The 14,849-nt window shown below is 37.3% G+C and overlaps 1 protein-coding gene across 4 annotated transcripts in view; it reads left to right on the top strand.

Moving 5' to 3' along the window:
- The window catches only part of orc3.S (origin recognition complex subunit 3 S homeolog), a 56,351-nt gene that overhangs the window by 15,982 nt on the left and 25,520 nt on the right, over positions 1-14,849 (top strand). For all 4 annotated transcript variants that reach the window (XR_001935840.2, XM_041563892.1, NM_001085928.1 and 1 more), the window contains 6 exon segments: positions 247-360; positions 2,337-2,470; positions 3,657-3,720; positions 10,610-10,726; positions 11,176-11,255; positions 12,882-13,015. Coding sequence is in view for 3 of the 4 variants with exons in the window: in XM_041563892.1 (XP_041419826.1) it covers positions 247-360; positions 2,337-2,470; positions 3,657-3,720; positions 10,610-10,726; positions 11,176-11,255; positions 12,882-13,015 (643 nt within the window). In the remaining variant the exon portion in view is untranslated.

The following is a 14,849-nucleotide window of genomic DNA, read 5'->3' as shown; positions in this document are numbered from 1 at the left end:
AAACCTGTTCTCATGATATATAATTTTTGCACTTTCAAAAAATGCTAAGTATCTTTTTTTTGTCTTCCACTCTTCATTTTTTCCTTCTCATTCTTTGTCTTCCACTATCTGCTACTATTTCTTGTGTTCTTCCTAATCCCATATGTTCTCTTCTTTACATTGTTTGCTTGATTCCTTCTTTAATTTCCCATATCCCATCTTTCTTTGTACTTTTTACATCCACTACACTTGCTGTTTCTTTCCCAGTTACTCCTTACCAACCACTTCCCCATTAAACTGAGTGGCAGAGTGATGCAGGTTCTCATCACCATCTTTTTGTACCATGATTTCTCTGTGCAAAACTTCATTAAAGGACTTCAGGTAAAACATATAATCATTGCTATGTTAAACTTGCCTTCTTAATACTGGCATCTGCCTATAATGCATTAACTTTGGTTCTTTTCAGCATTACTAATATCTGTCCAAAAATATACAGCAAGACATATTGGAAGAGTTTTGTACAGAAACTTGTTAAAATGAAGATGGTTACGCTTAACCTATGCTTCCCACAGTAGGCCAAGGTTGCCTGGTGAAGCAAATTAGGTCTGCTATGTGATGGATATGTTTTCCCACTGCTGGTTTACATTAATGCCTGTAGGAAGGGAACTTCAGATGTCCCATGTGCTTGTTCTGTTATGAGATAACTAGTAACAGAGTAACGTCTAATAATCCATACTATTCATACTATTCAGTCAGCAGTTGAGTTTTACTTCTTCAGTTTAGTAAACATGATGAAATCAGATCTGATTGGTTGCTGTTGGTTACTGGAAAACATTTGTGTTACAACAAACACCCAACTCTAAGAGGCTCAGAATACTTAGTAGTGCTTTGGTTTATATAAAAAGCCACAGAAGAAAAAAACATAGTACTAGCCATCGCACACTGTGAAGCAAAATGATAGTAAAGCACAAAAGATTTTAGTAGTTGCCACAGAACACATGTACTGTGTACCTCTTTCAGCTAATCAACAAAAACACATGTAAGGGGATACTTTAAGGTCCAAATTCAAGTTTTTTTTACTATAAAATCCGAATTTTTAGTGGAAAGAAAAACTCGAAGATTTGTTATACCCCAGGGCTGCAAAAGTCAGAATCTGAAAATACTCCATGTTCAACCTGTAGAAGTCAAAGGCAGACGTCCTATTTGTAATATGAAGATATTATTGTCTGCGCTGGGTTTCATACCATAATCCACATTTCAGGTTTTCCGCCAAAAATTTGGACTTTTCAGGCATCGAATCCAAAAAATTCAGATTTTTGCGCGATAACCTGAAAAAGTTGCAGTTTTCATGCGACAATCCAAAAAAATTGCGTTTTTTATCAATCCAATTTTTTCGTGTCTTTTTTAATGATAAGTAAGGGTAAATCGTGGATTCTAGTTTAGTCAGACTTTTTTTATTTTAAAAAATGAAAAAAATTCTGATTTTGATAATAATGCCCGTAAGTCAATGGTCAAACTCATTTTTAAGGGGCATATGTATCATAGGGTAAAAGAGAGTTTTGTGTCTTTTTTAATGATAAGTAAGGGTATATCGTGGATTCTAGTTTGGTCAGACTTTTTTTTATTTTAAAAAATGAAAAAAATTCTGATTTTGATAATAACGCCTGTAAGTCAATGGTCAAACTCATTTTTAAGGGGCATATCTATCATAGGGTAAAAGAGAGTTTAACCTTTCATAAATATGATCCTAAAAATCCCACACAACAGAATGCTGTGAATCTTCTCTCCTGTGAACTGTGGCAAGCTCTATTTTCTCCCTTTGATAAATATCTCTAAGCCTTCTCTATCCTTGTTTATAACTGTGACTATACCAGAAGTTGTTCAGTCCCTATGGGCACTTTTGATCATTTCTGTTTTCAATTACCCACATCTAATGCTATGCTTCATATAGCTGCCCTGTTCTAATCTAATGATGTTCTGGGTCCATATCATTTTTGAGTACACCATTTATTCTCAGCTTCTCACTGTGAAATCCAATTACCTTTAAGGCTCATGTATTATAGCTATGCTGAAATACTTATTGCTGCTTGTTTATTTTTCTTTTTTATATTTTATTATGCTTTTGTCTGTGATCTGTGCAATTGCATAGCACAAGAGCCCAATAACTCAAGCATAAGTTTTATTTGTCATGTAAAATGATATATGTGTATTTACAGTGAAAATGTAAAAGCACAAATACAGAGGTATGATTTATGGCAAAGAGTTCATGTGAGATCAGAATTCAAATACTTTTCCGAATAAATTCAATGAATTTGTCTTGGGTTTGATTTGAAACAGTTTTCCATCTGTTCCTACAGCTGTCTGTGGTAGAACATTTTTACACTCAACCCCTCAGTGTTCTGTGCTGCAGCCTTTCAGAATCCAGGAAGAGAATAAAGAACTTATCACATGCACAGTGTGAAAACATTCGACATTTATCCTCTTTTATGAGGTATGTGATCTTTCGATAGCATTACATTTGTATTTGGAAAGTTCTGTCAAAATACTGTTTTTATGTGCTTTTGAATGACTTCTGCAAGAAGTGCAACTGATTTGGGAATGGTTTATGTCACAGCCCTAGATACACAGAAATTGTATCTCAAATTCACAAAAATAAGCCGCTGTTTCACTTTCATTGAAACCCTGTAAAAATAAAAATGTAAAAGGGACTGAGAATAAACTTCATTTGATAGGACACAGCCAGAGAGATTTTCCTTGGTTTAGTAAGGCTGTAAACATGACGAAATGTGAATGTGTTTGAAAGGTAGTGTGTTGTGCAAAAAGAGAATCCTCATTGCGCAGCTCATTAGAAAAACAAAAACAATTTAAAGGACCAGTAGGACCAATAAGTTTAAATTTTTTTGCATTGAAAGTTTTTATTTGTTGAACCAGAACTTACAAATAAACCATTTCTTGGCAATACATATTTTTTTTATATATGAGAAAGGTTTTCAGTTTGTAGTGCTGTAGAGAACCATGAATTGCATTCGACCTCTGTTTATCTTCACATGTAAAATCAAAACCCATTATAGTCTACAGATCGTATCTGACATCTGCTGTGGATACAGTGCATTTTCTCTTTTTTCATATGGAATGACTGGTCCCATGACTACACAGCAACCTGTTTATAAATACTATGGTAGTGTTTCTAAAGCAAACACGAGTGCACGGTAACAGTACATTATATTTGAATGACGTGAAAACACTTAATTTTATGCTGTTACTCTTGCTATAAATAGCCATTAACTACACTTAATGGCTGATATTAACATATTTCCACTCTCCATTAGTAATTGAGGGGTCAATTAGAATATTAGAATGCTGTGTGCACATTTATTAAATGGGTGTAGCCTGCAAAGGTGCTGCCAGCTTTTTTACCATTTTGCCTGCAGGACAATTCCATTTATGTTTTTTACTACACGCCTAGGGTAAAATCTGAGTTTCCCACTGCTGAAGAATAATTGTATGACATTAACCCTAACTAAAATTGAGTGTGCAACCGTGACTTCCATGCCAATTACAGTTGCCACCATCCTTAACCAGCCTCAGTGCCAATTATTTGAATTGCTGGAAGACCACAGTTGGCAACCCTATTTTACTCTGCTGTTTGAACCTTTATTTCTTTGGTTTTTTTCTAGTTATGTGGAAAGTCAGACACCAGAGAATCAAGTCAACCTTTTGACCAATGACCGATTTTTAAAGGTACAGTACTAATCATGTAATTTTGCGAAAAGAACAAGTTAACATTACATTAAAGGATGGTTACCGTCTAAACTTTTTTAAGTTGAGTTGTTTTCCAGTAATACACCAGAAATAATATTTTTTCTTATTTTACTTTAAAGTATTACTTTAATTGTTCAGAATAAAATAAAAAGTGGGTAAATATATAGGCTGTGCAAAATAAAAAATGTTTCTAATATAGTTAGTTAGCCAAAAATGTAATGTATAAAGGATGGAGTGACTGGATGTCTAACAGAACAGAACATTACTGTTTTGCAACTCTCTTGGTTTCCACTGACTGGTTACCCTGGTGACCAGGCAGTAAACAATCAGTGACTTGAGGGGGCCACATCTTAGATGAATGTTGAGGATCAATTGCAAACTCACTGAACAGTTATGTCCCATGTGCCCCCTCCTTCAAGTCACTGAAAAGCTGAAAAGCAGGAAGTTGGATTCTGGCTATTATATTAGTCATACAGTCACTCCAGCCTTTATACATTACATTTTTGGCCAACTAACTATATTAGAAACATTTTTTATTTTGCACAGCCTATCTTTTTACCCAGTTTTTATTTTTACACTGAACTGTTCCTTTAATGTTGCTCTCTCTGGTGTTTCCATCTAGTAGCTCAGTAATCCTCAGGCAGAATTGTTATAGTTGGCTACATAACTTGGTAAATGTCTTAGACATCTGGAATGTAAAATGTTAACTTTTGACTGAGTAATAATTGCTGCCTATAAAGGGAACCTGTCAATGGAGAAATAATTCCAAATTCATTTCTATTGTGTTTGTCAAGCAAAATAAACTTTACTTAAACTTGTTTCCTTCCAGCAGCTGCCATTTTTTGACAGCCATTTTTTTCACAGTTATAAAAGCAAGCTTTGCATCATCGCAAAATCTTGTTTATGTGCCAGTATAGGGGACTTGACGAACAAGCCCATGCACTGGCTACATACTTAGTGAGAGGGGAGGAAGAATGTGAGGAGTGCAGTGATCTAGAAAGTGAAAGTGAAGGTAATTGCCTGTCCCTCCTCTACACCTGAGGCATAGAGGTGAGGCAGGTAATATATGATTGACAGCTAAGTTGTTTAATTACCTTTTGCAAAAGGTATGCATGTTTTGATTTGAAATGACCCCCACTCAAAGAGCTGCTCCAGAGAGACATGAGAAAGTAAAAAAGTTAAAACTTCAGTATTAGAAAACATTCAAAACTAAAGGGAGTAAAACATTGTAATGTCCTCTTCAGAGCTGCATTTACCAGTAGATGCCTATGTCTGTTAAAGGAAAGGCACTGCAGCTGTTAATAATCTATACTACTGTAACTTCTAGCAGCTTTCTGTCAATTTAGCTGACAATGACATTTTGGGGGATTAAGTTCTACAAATGATGAAACATATCAGCTACAGTACTCTGTAACTTATGGAGTTACATTTTCTCATAGGATTGCATTACCTGGACTTTCTTGCTCATGTTGGTCCCCGTTACATAGTAACATAGTTAAATTGGGTTGAAAAAAGACAAAGTCCATCAAGTTCAACCCCTCCAAATGAAAACCCAGCATCCATACACACACCCCTCCCTACTTTTAATTAAATTCTATATACCCATACCTATACTAACTATAGAGCTTAGTATCACAATAGCCTTTGATATTATGTCTGTCCAAAAAATCATCCAAGCCATTCTTAAAGGCATTAACTGAATCAGCCATCACAACATCACCCGGCAGTGCATTCCACAACCTCACTGTCCTCACTGTGAAGAACCCCCTACGTTGCTTCAAATGAAAGTTCTTTTCTTCTAGTCTAAAGGGGTGGCCTCCGGTACGGTGATCCTCTTTATGGGTAAAAAGGTCCCCTGCCATTTGTCTATAATGTCCTCTAATGTACTTGTAAAGTGTAATCATGTCCCCTCGCAAGCGCCTTTTTTCCAGAGAAAACAACCCCAACCTTGACAGTCTACCCTCATAATTTGTCTTCCGTCCCTCTAACCAATTTAGTTGCACGTCTCTGCACTCTCTCCAGCTCATTTATATCCCTCTTAAGGACTGGAGTCCAAAACTGCACTGCATACTCCAGATGAGGCCTCACCAGGGACCTATAAAGACGCATAATTATGTTTTCATCCCTTGAGTTAATGCCCTGTTTTATGCAAGACAGAACTGTATTTGCTTTAGTAGCCACAGAATGACCCTGCCCAGAATTAGACAATGTGTTATCTACAAAGACCCCTAGATCCTTCTCATTTAAGGAAACTCCCAACACACTGCCATTTAGTGTATAACAGTGCAGTTTGAAAATGTTTTTTGATAGCACCATTACTATGCTTAGTATGAGCTCACCTCTGGATCGCAGATAGTTAATGCAGTCACTTGTCTTTTTGTTGCACAATTGAAAGTTCAGATGCAATGAGAGCAGAGAATACATCTGATGAAAAGACAAATTGCTGCTTATTAATAGATTTTTTTTTTCTGAAAATCTTCACAGCTTTGGCTCTACTCACAAAAGAGAAAATTACTAATTGCATGTTTCAGGCTTTCAGCACATATCAGAAAGTATGGATTTTTTTCCCCCATCGTTTTCAGTTGGAACAGCTTTCTCTGCTTTGTAGCTGCCGGCTGGTTTTCTAATCTCACAAATGCTTTTCTAGGCTTCCAAGGGGCTATTCCTCACCCTGCTTGTCCTTTTCTTTTAGAGTAATTGGCAGCCTATTGATTTTTCCCAATTTTTGCTCTTTTTTCTTGGCTCATCACTAAGGGGGTACAGCAGGTTGCCATTTGACATATTTCAGGCATCTCTAGTTATAGGGATAAATTACACAGATTCCCCCTTGCTTTTAGGATAACTGCTCTTTTTGTGTTCTCTCAGGCTAAGGTTTATACATGCTTTCTATTAAAAGTTTGTAATGCTCAACCATTGTGTAACTTTTACATATCAATAAAAAAAAAAAAAACCTCAAATGTCTAACATTCGATTGAATAGGCATGACCCCAAAATCCCACGCCAATTCGAATCAAGTTTTCCTCCGAAAAAAAACCTTGAATGTTAGGAATGCTGTTAACATCTTCAAATGGTTTACCGGACCTCTGCCATTGACTTCTACATTGGCAGGTTTTAGGTGGCGAAGTATGAAATTAGAACTATTTCCAGGGTCGAGGTGTGATAAATCTCACATTTGTATTCAAATTCGAGTTGGTGGTTTTACATTGTGAGTTTTGACCAAAATTTTTTTTTGAACATTTGGATTTACCATACGAACCTTAGTAAATCTGCCCCTAAATTATGTGGTGCTAGGAAGAACCTCTTCTGGAACCTGTTTTATGTCTTCCCACGCCACCAAAAACTTGGTATAGGCACACTATAGATATAGGCTCTCTATAGCTATCATCCATATGGATGTTCAACAAAATAATGCCTTGCCATGAAGTGGTGATAGCCTACAAAAAAGCGTAAGTTGCATTGCTGGTTATCTTTGCAAAAAGGATGTTTTTTGAGCTGGATTTATGTTACTTAGTGGGCTTCAAGGCTTACGTTGAGAAAGGGTACGGCGGGATTTATAACTGAGCCATAATCTGCTCTTCAAGTCTTTGAAATCGTAGCAGAAGCACATATTTAGGAAAACAAAAATGGCTCTACATACTTACATCACTTTTATTAGAATGTCAATAGATAATAAATCTCACACATTTTACTCTGTTTACAAATATGAATCACAAATAAAAAGCTGGCCATACATACAGGGATCCGCTCTTTTGGCGAGGTCGCCAAACAAGTGGATCTCTCCCCGATATGCCCACCTTGAGGTGGCCAATATCGGGCTGATCTGATCATGGGCCCTAGAGCCCAATGATTGGATCACAAGGAGGAGAATAGGGGTGGTAGGATCAAGAACAGCATCAACAAACCAATGTGGTCCTCGATCTGACGGGATTTTTAAACCTGCCCAATCGACATCTGGCTAAATTTTGGCCAGATATCGATCAGAGAAGCCTGTCTGAGGCCCCTGTACACTGCCCAATAAACTGCTGGATTAAGTTAATCCGGCAGATCATATCTGCCAGTGAAGCATATTATATCTGCTAGCTACCTTTACACTTGACAATTGTACATGATATACATAGTAGCAGTAGTCAATGCCCAAAAATTGTGTAATTATCACAGAGAAACTAGCAATGCCTACCACCGACTGCAAGGGGTAGGTAGCTGGCATCTTCATCAGTGTTTCTTGTTACTAACATTTCTGCTTCCCAAATGTTGCCCTCTAGTGTTTACAACTTTAGGGTTTATTTATGTCTGAAAAAAATTAGGACCCTGCTCAAACACATTCTGACGAATAGTTATAAAGTAGGTTTCTTGTTTAAAGGACATGTCAACCCAAAAAATTACATTTTGTATATATATATATATATATATATATATATATATATATATATATATATATATATATATATATATATATATATATAGCTATTGAAAGCAGGAGTTAAGCAAATTCTGCTTCCAATAGCAATTACATTTACAAATAACATTTGACGCGCTAACAAATTTTAATAAATTCATATTGGAAAGTTGCTATAATTGTGTTTCCTTTAATAGGCAAAAAATATTTATTTGGGTTGACATGTCCTTTAATAACTACTTAAAGTTTAATGACTGTCAAGAAATGTTCCTGAATGTCAGGAAAGTTTTGATAGGAATTCCTAAGGATTCTCAGCAGTTCTGTATTCTAAGTTCAATTTTTGAAAATATGAGCCTTTTGAATAAAATTTAAAAAAATATATATATATATGTGTATTGCTTTCTCTTAACTCGCCATTTCCAAATGGACATATGGAATGTTTTAGGCCATGCACCTGACCTGCCCAATAAACAGTTGTGTAGTTGTGCAGAATGCAAAAGGAGGCTTGTAGAACTGAGCTCCCTTGAGCTAAACAAGGTCACCAGGGAAATTGACGCTACTCTGTTTGGTTAGATAATTAGATTACTTTACAAATAATGCACCTACATAAAAGACTTCTGCTTATAAGAGAAAACAGTCAGAGGGTAAATGGAAAGGGCTGTTTATACAGAGCTCAGTATCTATAGCTTAACTAACTCATAATAAAGATAACTACTATTTTTTTTATTTAATAGAATAGGCCAAATGTATTTTCAGTATAGATTCTATTTATATTGCTCATGTTTAAAAAAGGGTGTCTATAGGTGTACTGTATACAGCCCCTTTAACTGCAGCTTGTTACTAAACTCCATTTGTTTAAAGGAATAGTTCAGTGTGAAAAGAAAAACTGGATAAATGCATAGGCTGTGCGAAATAAAAAATGTTTCTAATATAGTTAGTTAGCCAAAAATGTAATGTATAAAGGCTGGAGTGAACAGATGTCTAATAAAACAGCCAGAATCCAACTTCCTGCTTTTCAGCTCTATAACTCTGAGTCAGTCAGCGACTTGAAGGGGGGCCACATGGTACATTTCTGTTCAGTGAGTTTGTAATTGATCCTCAGCATTCAGCTCAGATTCAAAAGCAACAGGTATGACCCATGTGGCCCCCCCTCAAGTCTCAGATTGGTTACTGCCTGGTAGCCAGGGTAACCAGTCAGTGTAAACCAAGAGAGCTGAAAAGCAGGAAGTAGTGATCTGACTGACATAATATAGATCAAATCACTCCAACCTTTATAAATTATATTTTTGGCTAACTAACTATATTAGAAACATTTTTTATTTTGCACAGCCTGTCTATTTACACAGTTTTTATTTTTACACTGAACAATTCCTTTAATAGAGTTGATTGCTCTTATAGCATCACTGGAAGGCCACCTGTAAATATAATCAAAATAAGATATTTTGTAGAGTTTTATATACGTACATAATGAGTACCCCAACTATGAGAAGTAACAGAAGTATCATGTTCGGGATTTGATAATTAGAATGTAAAGCTGGCCATAGACTCAAAGATCCGCTCGTTTGGCGACACCGCCAAACGAGTGGATCTTTCCCCAATATGCCACTAACGGCATGGCTATATTGGGGGTAATTCGAACGTTCGGCGTATGGCCGAACGATCAAATTACAATACTCCAAGGGGCTCCGACAGGTCAGTCGGTTAAAAATCAAACCTTCCCGATTGATATCGTGGCCAGATATCGATCGGGAAGACCCGTTGGAAACCCCCATACACGGACAGATAAGCTGTCAAATTTTTACAAACGACCGATATCGGCAGCTTTATCTGCCCGTGTATGGCCACCTTAAGAAGCACTGTTTTGTAGTCTACATAACCACCCATATAATAAGCAAGCCAGGTTTATAAAGCTACATATTTCTGATATTACTCAAATCTGCACTCTATATGATCCAAACAAACATCAGAGACTAATTAAATTAGTTTTGCGTCAGGAAAGTCGTTTTTCTAGGTAACACACAAAGTGAATTCAAACTGATGAAAGGCAGCAGTACTTGATTTTGCCCATTCATAGATTTACATGGAAATGTTTCTAACCCTACCTTTGGGTCAGGATATTCTCTCTCTAAAATTTATCAGTGAGCCTTTGCAAGCAGTAATGGGCTGACCCACCAGTGCACATTCAGGGTTTGAGCAAATTACCATTACCACGTTAGTCTATTAAGAAGCCAGCATGAGCGACTTTTCACCATAGCCTTAATTAAGACAATCTGTTTAGGAAATCAGAAGATATTAACATTAGTCAGTAGGACTGATCATACTGTTACAGTGGATACTTTTCTTTTACACAGAATTTTCCTTATTAATAAAAAATACATGTTTTCATTTTGAAATGTTAACTGCGAGTTTGGGATAACTGTACGAAATACACCTTCCTCTGCTGAAATTATCTATTCTCTCTCTGATTCTCAGGAAATGACACAAGAATTCCTTGAAAGACTGAATTCCTATCATGAGAATTTTACACCAATTCTGAGATGCCTCCATCATTTTACATGTATTCTTCCAAAATATCCACTGGGAAAGCAGGTGAGCAAAAGTTTAATACATCATTTGTCGTACATTTGTAACACATTCGGTATAATCAAGATCCCTGAAGATGCAGCACTATACCGTTTGCAATTGATATATTCTGCAGCAGTTGTAGTGACAAGATCATAGCCACCAGAGAGTGCTAGTATTAAAATAAAAATCTTAGTAGATTGGGATATTTTGCATAAACCCCAGACAGTCTGAAATCTCAACAAAACATTGTCTGTATTACATTATTTGATAATAAAGTACTAAAATGTCACAGATACTGATGTTATCCTTGTGGACTAGCTCCCCTCTATTTCATAGTTAAGAATTGCAGCAGATGTTCTCCTGACTATTTTAAGGTCCTTCCATTGTTGACATTGCTTTATTGTGTCCCACTTATGGTTGAATTGATAGAAGAACTGCTTCATTGTTATGAGCGCATTTCGTTTATCTTCCAGATCAGAGAAATTTACTGTGCTTGTCTAGAAAAGAAAGTCTGGGAAACGGAAGATTACAACTCTGCACTTCCTTTGCTTCGGTAAAATAACTGTCATGCATTATAGAACTTTATAGCTGCTACATATAGGCCTGAGTGCTTTATTATAAGTGCCTGTAAATCAAAATTACTTAAGCTAGCCATAGATTTTTAAAAGATCCGATCGTCATTGTGAGACCCCGATTATCTCGGAACGATTGTACGATCGTACAAATTGCCCATCAACTAAAAAGACCAATTTGCCAGGAAAACAAAGGGTAGCTGCCTGGTTGGCCCTGCAAACATAGATAGATTGCACTGGGACCAACAAAGATTTTTTAACCTGGCCGATCAATTGCCTGACAGATGTCGGCCAAAAAATTGTAAGTCGTTCGATCGTTCGAATCCCACTAAATGCACGATAATTTCGAAGGATTGTTCGGACTTCGCTAAAATCTGTCGTTCGGCAAGAGAAATCTTTGCGTCTATGGGGACCTTAACCCTTTTGATAATTTGCATGAATAGAGTCCTTTATCTGAGGGTTTTTTCTAAGGCCTGGAATCTAAAGTGTCTTTACACCTTTTATTACAGTCCCTTAGATTTCCCACCTTCCAGCTTCAGGGATTTTACAATTCCAGATAATGCATTGCTAGAATAGCCAAAGTTGCTTTGCTTTGAATTTTCTTATAAGCTTCTGGTATTCACAGTGAATCCAATCAGGGTATATTTGGGGCATGCTTAGTAGAATGTAAGATGAGGTAGTCTAATATATGTAAAATTTCTCCTTGTGTTATTTCTCAGGCAAACTATCATGGTTTGCTTCCAATATGTGGAATCAGGTATGTCTATATAAAAGTTACACCCAATTTGCAATTAAACCCTTTAAAAAAACATAGTACTGGTGAAACAAAAATTGGTTTAAAATTGGGGTTTTACTGCATTTTTATTATTGGAAGTCTAGACAGTGTTTATGCACTGTTTCTGCATAAGCTTGGCTGCCTGAGGGTGGTATATTTGCTTTTTAAGAAGAGGATATGCATAAAATGTACTTGATTCTTCTTTATTTACCCTTTTTGAGTCCATATTTTATTTGCCTCTTTTTTTATCACCTCCAAGCCAGTTTATGATGAAGGGACCTGCAACGACAATGAGATAGCAGGAAGAGTGGTTACCTTGTGTGTGGCTTGTGTTTTTAAGTAGTTCATGTTCTGACATTAGCTTTACATCCTTTTTAATATTATGTACGCTGCATCACACCATTTCCATCTACCCAGTTATGTGTTATCTTTCATTTTCTGTTGATTTATTTGGATGAAAGAGGTGAGGTCAGCCTAACCGATAACTGCAATATAGGAACAGGAAAATAGATTGCAAAGTTTTGACATATACAACACCAAGTAGGAATGAATCTGGTAAGCAGTGGAAAGAAATGGGGCAGTAAGCAATGGTAAAGTAAGCTCAATAGGTTGCATTAAAGAACAGATGGGGCAGGAATGGAAAAATCATAGATAGACAACTATTTTGTAGATAATACATAAAGACAGCAATGTGAGGTTATTTTCTGTACACACAGCTGCAGATGCACATATCAAATCGAAAGTTCATTTTAGGACACAAATTACTCATGTTCAGGTACTGTTTTTCCTTTAGGTTTATTTTTTTACTTTTTTCTAATTAATTCACTTTTAGGATGCTGGCTAAAGATGAGATTGTGGCTACACTTCAGAAATGTGTGGCTGTCTTGAAACCATATTCTGAAAAGAAACTTGGCAATGCGTTAGAGAAGCTAGAGGAATTCCTGATCAATTTCCAGAGTCTTGAAGGTACATTTCTAGTACACAATCCACGATTCTTTCTTAAAAATGGAGGAACAACATATAGGGGCTGATTTAACAGTTCTGGTCAAGGATTTGTATTCCATACTTTCTGGTCAACTCTTCTCATCATAAATAAAGGAGGAGGTTGGCCAATGGCATAATATGCAACTTGTTTGAGTTTCTGCAAATGATATATTGCAATTGTCATCTCTCTACCTCAGATCTATTGAGATAACATCAAAATCAATGGAGATCAATTTATTTTTATTTTTACCCTGGCCACAACATGTCAGCTACGCATGAGTAAGCTCCTCCCCACTTTCCATACAGAAGGACACACCCTCATTAATTTTAAATAGCTATACAACCTAACACTCTTCTGTCTGTGCTCCTTGTTGCAGAAGGAAAGTTTTTATTTATCCACTGGAGGTAGCAGGGCTTCACTGAGAAGTCAGCCCATGAATGTTTTTTTTCCCTGAGTATGGCCACACATGTTTTTTCCCCACCTAATTACTTAGATATCTCCCTCACAGTGAAGGCAGGAATTTACTGTCCCTCCATTCACCCAGCTTTACTGGCAAACATGATGGCTCGGTCTGGTGACCCGGCAGGACAGGGTTCTTGTTTTTTGGGTAGATGGGAGCGGAGGTAGCAGTTAGTTTGCTTCGGCGTTTGCTTGGTGGTTGGGGCCACCATGTTGGGGAACACATTGGCAGCGTTTCCGTAGAGGGTGCAGGTGTGGTTCTGCAGTAGCCATTTTGTAAGCGGGCAGGAAGTTGCGCAGTGTCTACTTTGGAACAAGAACTTTACTGTGCACTATTTAAACACACTAAGCTCTGGCTTAGCAAATGGAGACTGTGTTTGCCTTCCACCATATGAATTGTTTTTCTGCCATGACCTCAGTGTGCATTCTCCAGATAGTTTGTGTCTCTGGTATCAGAGGTTCAACCTTTTAGATTCTGTCTGGGTTATTATTTGATGGATGAATTTTATTTCAGGATAGAATCTGATCCAGAGTCTGCTGCCCCCCTCATAAAGACTGCATCCAGTAGTAACATAGAAAACAAGAAACTTTGTAAATCATGCCTTATGGCGGATTCAAAAAACTCACAGAATCGGTATTAAAGTATTAAATTGGATCAAGCCTACGGTCAAAGAGGACTCTGACTTTGATTGGCAGGACTCAAGACGATGGAAATGCAGGTCCGAGCGGTCTTTGTTCTGAGAAGGATTCACTTGAGAGCGATGAATATTCTTCTTCTTTGGATACTGCTATTATTGCTCCCCTTATCAGAGTAGTAAGAGATGCCTTATTTCTCAAGGACTCTGACTCCAGATGAGCTAAAGGTGGCCATACACCTAGAGATTGCCCAACAAGCGGATCTCTCCCCAATATGCCCACATTGAGGTGGGTGATATCGGGCTGATCTGATCGAGGGCCCTAGAGCCCAAAGATTGGATCATAATGCACGCAATATGGGTGATCAGATCTCGGAACCACATCAACAAACAGATGTTGCCATGATCCAATGGGATTTTTAACCTTGCCAGATCGACATCTGGTCGACTTTCGGCCAGATGTCGATCAGGGAAGCCCATTGGAGGGCCGCACACACTGGCCAATAAGCTGCTGAATCGGTCTGTCGGCAGCTTTTATCGGCCCGTGTACGCTTAAGTCTTCTTTTCTGCCTTCAGTCGGGAAGTTGTCAGATTATTTTCCTATACATGACGAAGTTAAACAGCTGGTTTGTTCTGAATAGGTACAGATGTTCAGACGCTTGTCTGTTGATGTCTCAAGAAGTTGATGCTTTGGTATTGATGATGTTGCTTCACTTAAGAA

This window comes from Xenopus laevis, chromosome 5S (genome assembly GCF_017654675.1).
Source record: "Xenopus laevis strain J_2021 chromosome 5S, Xenopus_laevis_v10.1, whole genome shotgun sequence".
Lineage (NCBI taxonomy): Eukaryota > Metazoa > Chordata > Amphibia > Anura > Pipidae > Xenopus > Xenopus laevis.
Note: the sequence above shows the minus strand (reverse complement) of the source record. Positions and strands in the feature narration are given on the sequence as shown.